Source organism: Trachypithecus francoisi, unplaced genomic scaffold (genome assembly GCF_009764315.1).
Source record: "Trachypithecus francoisi isolate TF-2019V2 unplaced genomic scaffold, Tfra_2.0 Lachesis_group4, whole genome shotgun sequence".
NCBI classification, from domain to species: domain Eukaryota; kingdom Metazoa; phylum Chordata; class Mammalia; order Primates; family Cercopithecidae; genus Trachypithecus; species Trachypithecus francoisi.
Genome location: NW_022681469.1, coordinates 83,476,328 through 83,484,073, shown reverse-complemented (window position 1 = coordinate 83,484,073; position 7,746 = coordinate 83,476,328). Strand labels below are relative to the sequence as shown.

Sequence of the window (7,746 nt, the reverse complement as noted above, 5' to 3'; positions counted from 1 at the left end):
TAAGTAGATTTTGTTCTAGCACAAAAGTGACTGGTTATTTTAACTACAGGAGAAAGGACTTTGATGCTATGGAGTATTTGGTTCTTAGCTGACAGCATCTCGAATGCCCTTCCAGCCTATGAGCAAGCTGCATTTCACAGGGATCCTAAGGGAATCCACACTCCCAACTTTGGTGGAGTTTCAGGGTTGGCTGAAGCAGAGTGCTATGGGCACACCACCATGGTCAAAACTCAATCAGGAAATGCAGGATGGACATATCCAAAGGTGAACAAAGTAAAGAATAATAATCATTCTGATAAGAAGCCAGTATTGCAGACAGGAAAATCATAGCTTATATAAATAAGAAGGATAAGCCAAGCACAGAAATATGAATGAGAAAAATCCAGAGCAATATGGTCAATTTGCTGTATAATGCAAGCCTCTAATGTGAGCCACATACCTGATTTTAATTTTCTGTTATCCTAATTTAAAATGTAAAAAGCAACAGGTGAAATCAATTGTAATAAACATGTTATTTCCCCTTATGTATCCAAGTATTAATATTTCAATGCATAATCAATATAGAAATTTAAAATGAGATATTTTATGTTATTTATTTCCATTCTAAGCTTCAAAATCCAGTATGAATTTTTTACTTACAGAACATCTTATTTCAGAGTAGCCACAATTCAAGTGCTCAATAGCACATGTGGCTACTGGTTGTTGTATTGACAGTGCAGGCACAAAGTCATCAAAGTGATTTAATGGGTTAAGGTGTGAGACAGAGTCTAGAATTAATCCATAGATAGCAAGTGGTGCCAGTGCCCATTTTGCTTTAATGCATAACATGGGGGATTTTAAGTATTTGAAAGCCTCAGTTCTGCTCTTGCTTCTCCTGCTTATTCATTTTTTGAACCCCAAATTTATTGGCTATGTAAATAAAAATATTACATTATATGCTCAAAATACACACCTGAGCTATCCTATGAAGAAGCACCGTGGATGCTCTCAATGTTAGTCAAAATATTATATAATCCTTAGCGTATTACAAAGTTGAGAGAAAAAGAGGACATTGAAACTGAGAGTAGTTATCTATCTAGAGCAAATTACATTTTTATTTTTATTGATTTTCTCCTCCATTGCTTGTTAAATAGGGAAGTCTCATAGGTAAGATCCAAAATTACTGTGTTTCTATCAATTAACTTTGGAATTATATGAAGCAATTACATTAAGCAAAAATATTAGATTCTGTTCTAATTAAAAGTGAACATTAAAAGTTTAAGACATAAACTACATTGACATTAACAATGCTTGAAAATAGTGTTTCTTACTTTAAATGTAAGACGAAAAAATACAATCCAAGGGAATGTGCAGTTAATAGAGCAAAACAAACGATTCATCCCAGTGGGATGAATAGACAGAAAATCGGTGGTCCAATGATCCCCCTGTTTCTTCAACAAAATCAATGCAAATTTCTCACATGCTATTATTAAAAGGTGTGTGCTTTTTTATACTTATAATTAGTAATGAGGGAAATACAATATTTTGTCCATCAGCCATGTGTTTATTTACAATCAGCTATAACTGTGTATATTGGAGGAACAACTTTGAACAAGATGAAAACATGTAATGAAGGTTAACATCATGAAAGCTTAATGTGAACTTTATGTTTCCTTCATAGTAGTTCACATTTGTCTAATTTGGAAGATTACATTTGGAAACTAAACAATGAAGTTATTTAACTTGTAGTGGAAAAAATACTCCAAATTTTGAATTGAAATGATTTTGGTGTAGCAAATATGCCACATTACCACATGAAAATTTAAATATGTGCTCTAAATAGCTTCTTATCCTGAAAAAAGGGGAAATTTCCTATGGTTTGTTAAATATTCTCAAATACTCTGAAGTTCTCTCCCTACAATGGAGAGGTTTGGCTCACAAATTGGATGTGAGAGCACCTAACCTCTTATTGAATCAGCTTTTCTGTTTCTGTAAGCCTGTAGAAGGCAGGATTTCTTTCCTCTTTTTTTTTTTTTTTGAGATGGAGTCTTGGACCCTCGCCCAGGCTGAAGTGCAATGGCGAGATCTCGGCTCACTGCAACCTCTGCCTCGTGGGTTCAAGCGATTGTCCTGCCTCACCCTCATGAATAGTTAGGATTACAGGCGCCTGCCATCACGCCCGGCTAATTTTTTGTATTTTCAGTAGGGACGGGGTTTCACTATGTTGGCCAGTCTGGTCTCAAACTGCTGACGTCATGATCCACCCATCCCAGCCTCCCAGACTGCTGGGATTACAAGCGTGAGCCACCCGTGCCCAGCCAGGATTTCTTTCTGACTGTGGCGCACTGGCACGTGTTCAACAGTCAGTTCTCCAGAAGAAAAAAAAAATAGCCCTTATTTGCAGTGTTTCTCAATTTCTTCCCTTGTGGCCTATTTCAACTTACCAACATGATTTCACTGAAAGCAGGAGAAAAAGATGTGTACATCCGACACACCACTGCTACCCTCCCTAAAATGCAGTTTTTATTTCTGTGACATTAAGATGAGTGGTCATTAACATAGTGCTCTGTAAGTTCTTCCGCTGGCAGCAAGTAAATTACTGATTCAGACTACACTTTAAGCAAATGGATTTTGTTCTTGTGAATTTCCATTACCATAAAGTCCAAGGCACATTTTTCAGATCTGAACATCTTGCGATTTTCATCATTTCAAACTCAGTTTCCTTGGTGGACTTGTATTTTGTGTAGTTTTTTTTTTTTTTTTTTTTTTTTGAGACGGAGTCTCGCTCTGTCGCCCCAAACTGGAGTGCAGTGGCCAGATCTCTGCTCACTGCAAGCTCCGCCCTTCAGGTTCACGCCATTCTCCTGCCTCAGCCTCCCAAGTAGCTGGACTACAGGCGCCCGCCACCTCGCCCAGCTAGGTTTTTTTTTGTAATTTTAGTAGAGACGGGGTTTCACCAGGTTAGCCAGGATGGTCTCGATCTCCTGACCTTGTGATCCACCCGTCTCGGCCTCCCAAAGTGCTGGGATTACAGGCTTGAGCCACCGTTTTAACTTTTATTTCCCTACTGACTAATCAGTAGAAAATCTAATTGTATGTTTATTGGCATTTGGATATCCTCTTTTGTGAAATGCCTTTCAAATATGTTGCCTGATTTTTAAATTTCTGTGGTCTTTTCCTCATTGAGCACTTTGTTGGTACTATTAATATATGCTACAGATATCCACATATCTTTCCCACTCCGTATTTGTTAATGTCTCTTGGTGAACAGACTTTACGATCACTGTTTCTTTTTTCCCCTACTCAAAAAGTTTTCCCAGTTCTAAAATCATAAAAATGTTCTCAAAGCTTAAGCGCTTTGTTTTCTACATTAAAATTTACAATCCAAATGGAAAAAATTGTTCTGTGAATGGTATGGGGTTATTTCATGTTTTTTACATATATGGATTAAATTGACCTAGCACTAATTATTGAAGACTGTCCTTTACCTAACGCTTTGCAGTTCCATCTTTGTCATAAATCAAGTGTCTATATGTGTGGGTCTCTTTCTGAAATCTATTTTTGCATTGGTCTATTTATTTTTGTAACAATATTATTTTTTATTAATAACTATAACATTATAATGATAGAAGACATTTTCCCGTTTGGTCCTATTAAAGATTTCCTTAGGCATAGTCATTTTTTAATGTACATTTATGGAAATATACTGAAAAGTCATTTTTAATATTCACAAAAATTATCTGGATAATGAACTCTGTAATGATAATATGATTTCATTTCTGCTGCTGTTTATTTGTGTTGTATCTCCTTTTATTTCTTAATTCTAGTCTGGACTAATCAATTTTATTAGCTTTTTTTTCAAAGAACTATTTTGGCTTTGTTAATTTTTACAGAAGTGTGTTTTTTTAATGTTTTTTTTTTCCTAGTCTCATTATTAATACTTTCTTCAGTCTACTTCTTGAAGTTCAACCAAAGTTTATCATTCAAGTTTTTCATTCAATATTTAGTTTCCGTAATTTTTAGCCTCATTTCCTAACATATGAATTTTAAAGCTTTACGTCTCTCTTTAAGTATAACTTTGCCATCATTAAAACGTTTTTAGTTTGTGCGTGTGCATGCGTGTGTGCGTGCGTGCGTGTGTGTGAGTGTCTGATAGGGACAGAAGGCAGGAAAATTCTGGGCAGAAGAGGGTGGGGCCCCAGTGAGTGGCCCACCCACAAGCCTGGAACCAAGGCCTAAAAAGAGAACATACATTCGTTTTCCCGCTTGACTGTTGTCTTTTCCAAAACCACACATGGCCCATCCCCACCCCAAATCCTGTGTCCATAAAAACCCCAGACTCTGCAGGAAGAAGAAGGAGAAAAGGAGAAACAGTGGGACGTAGGAGACTATGGCTGGATGTTGGAGAGAAGCCGTTTGACTTCAGAGGGATGGCTTGATGTTGTAGTTTCAGAGAGAAGTCCTGCCAGGGATTATCTTCCTACTCTGCCCCCTTTTCATCTCCCCTTTCCACCAAGAGCCACTTTCATCAGCAATAAAATCCCCCACTGTTTTTTTTAAGATGTGTAAATGGAATGAATGCCCACTAGTGAAGAGAAAGTGCTATGGACTGAATTGTGTTTCATCCAAAATTTACATGTTGAAGTCCTAATTCACAATGTGACTATATTTAAATACAGGGCTTTCAGGAGGCAATTCAAGTTAAATGAGGTCAAAAGAGTAGGGGCGGCTGGGCATGGTGACTCACGCCTGTAATCCCAACATTTGGAATTCTGCCCCCTGGGTTCAAGTGATTCCCATGTTTCAGCCTCCCACATAGCTAGGACTACAGGCATACATCACCACGCCCAGCTAATTTTTGTATTTTTTTTTTTTTTAAAGATATATATATATTTAGAATTAGGCAGCTGGACTCAGTTTAGATGATCCCAATTTTGTTGGCAATATCCAAAGCGTCGTAATCAGGAGCTAGTCGAACATACGCCTTTTTCTCTCCATCAGGCCGAATCAGGGTGTTGACCTTGGCCACATCAATGTCATAGAGCTTCTTCACAGCCTGTTTAATCTGGTGCTTGTTGGCTTTAACATCCACAATGAACACAAGTGTGTTGTTGTCTTCTATCTTCTTCATGGCTGACTCAGTGGTCAGCGGAAACTTGATGATAGCATAGTGGTCAAGCTTGTTTCTCCTGGGGGCGCTCTTCCGAGGATGTTTGGGCTGCCTCCGGAGTCGCAGCGTCTTGGGCCACCGGAAAGTGGGTGACGTGCGGGTCTTCTTTTTTTTGTGGCTGTGGACACCTTTCAAAACTGCTTTCTTGGCCTTTAAAGCCTTCGCTTTGGCTTCGGCTTTAGGATGGGCAGGAGCTTCCTTCTTCGCTTTCGGCGCCATCTTGTGAAAATAATTTTTGTATTTTTAATAGAGATGAGGTTTCACCATATTGGCCAGGCTGGTCTTGAACTCCTGGCCTCAAGTGATCCACCCACCTCAGCCTCTCGAAGTGCTGGAATTACAGGAGTAAGCCACTGCACTCGGCCAAGGCTTTTACATTTTTATTGATATATAATAACTGTACATATTTATGTGTGGATGTGATATTTTGATATGTACATACAATGTGTAATGATCAAATCAGGGTATTTAGTATGTCCATCTCCTTAACCATTTGTCATTTATTTGTGTTGGGAACATTTTAAATCTTCTAGCTGTTTTAAAATATATAATAAATTCTGAACTGTAGTAACACTCATGTGCTATTAAACCATTAAAAATTTTTGAATATATATATTTCACTGTTTAAAAAATTCATATATATTTTTTTCACTTATAGTTTGAAAAATGTATATCTCAAAAATTTTTCTTTGTAATTTCTCCTTTGATCAATGGGTTGTTTATAATTCATTTCTTAATTCCCAAATATACATTAATTCAAAAATTTTTGGCCAGGTGTAGTGGCTCACACCTGTAATCCCAGCATTTTGGGAGGTCAAGGCGGTTGGATCACGAGGTCAGGAGATCGAGACCATCCTGGCTAACATGGTGAAATCCCTTCTCTACTAAGAAATATAAAAAATTATCCGGGCATGGTGACAGGCGCCTGTAGTCCCAGCTACTTGGAAGGCTGAGGCAGGAGAATGGTGTGAACCTGGGAGGCGGAGCTTGGAACTTGCAGTGAGCCAAGATCATGCCACTGCCCTTTAGCCTGGGTGACAGAGCAAGGCTCTGTCTCAGAAAAAAAAACAAAAACAAAAAAAACAACAAAAAAAAACTTTGGCTATGGGTTTACTCCTTTGTGATCAGAGATTAGATTATGCGTGACTTTAATACACTGAAACTCACTGAGTCTTATTTTGTGTTCAACATATGGTGGAGATCTAGAAATTTTCTATTTCCCTTGAAAATAAAGTACATTTATTTTGACAATTCTGCAGTTGCTATGCATATAATTGTACACACACACACACACACATCAACTAGGTCAAGGTTGCTAAAAATGTAGTTCAATCTTCTGTATATTTGTTATGTTTTATCTTCTTGTTTCATCGGTGTCTGAGTGATGTGTTAAGAAAACTGAGATAGTTGTGAATTTGTTCATTCATCCACGTATTTCTGTTAATGTTTGCTACATAAATATAATGCTGAAGGAACACAAATTGGGAATTGTTATATATTTGTTATTATGAAATATGCTTTTTTTCTAAGATTTTGTTTTGTTTTTAATATAATCTAATTTTTTATTCTGTTGATTGGAACATGCATTACCATTACATTTAATGTAAGTAATAATTTATTTTGATGTTCATCAGCTTTCTACTTACCTATATTCTTAATGTACATCCTATTTATTCTATATCCCTTTTTGTCTCATTTTTTAGTTTTTAAAAGACACTTTAAAAAATCTTTTTAAAATAGGTTTTGAACACAGACACTTACGTTATTAAACCAAGGCAATGGTAATAGGTCCCAGAATTCAGTTGTTTCTGCTTTAGAGAGTGAGATAGGATTTTTAGAAAACATAGTCACAGACTATTCTATTTCCCCTGTGTATTTGTATAAGTGTAACCAGAAGTATTTGCTCTGAGATAAACTCTACTCTGACTGGCTAAGAGGAAATTAAAGACTATACAATTGTCTATGACAACTTTGGTAAATCTATTTAGGCTATTTTTTTTTTTTTTTTGGCTTTCTGAGCAGAAGTGCTATCATTTATTACTTTAAGGCTAAAAATAAGTTTTGAAAGATCTTTTTTAGTTTTATTTTTATGAAAATTATAGCTTGAACCATATACATGAAAAGCCAATATCTATTCTGGAAGTTTTAAAATTAATTTAAAATACTTGAGTTTATTTTATTTTGTAGGCTTCTAGGTGTTATATTTAAGGAAATATAATTCACTAATGGAATGGTTGTATTAATTTATTTTCTGTTACTTGTAACAGAATACCTGAAACTGGGTAATTTATAGATAAAATGAATTTACTTGTTATGGTTACAGAAACTGGAAGTCCAAGGTCAAGGGACCATATTTGGAGAGGACCTTTTTGCTGGTGAGGTCTCTGTGCAGAGAGTCCCAAGGAGGCCCAGGGAATCCCGTGGTGAGGGGGCTGAGCATGCTAATGTATTGCTCAGGTCTCTCTTCCTCTTCTTATAAAGCTAACACTTCCACTCCCATAATTCAGTTTATTAGCCCATTAATTTATGAATGAATTAATCCATTAATGAGAGCAAACTTTCATAATTGAATCACCTCTTAAAGGACCCACTTTTTA

General features: G+C 36.6%; 1 protein-coding gene across 1 annotated transcript; it reads right to left on the bottom strand.

Moving 5' to 3' along the window:
- Nucleotides 1-4,860: 4,860 nt before the first annotated feature.
- Nucleotides 4,861-5,383, bottom strand: LOC117072991 (60S ribosomal protein L23a-like). The gene has a single exon (XM_033193483.1). The coding sequence runs from the start codon at nt 5,366-5,368 to the stop codon at nt 4,898-4,900; it is 471 nt and encodes a 156-aa protein (XP_033049374.1). The 5' UTR covers nt 5,369-5,383; the 3' UTR covers nt 4,861-4,897.
- Between the last annotated feature and the right edge of the window lie 2,363 nt (nt 5,384-7,746).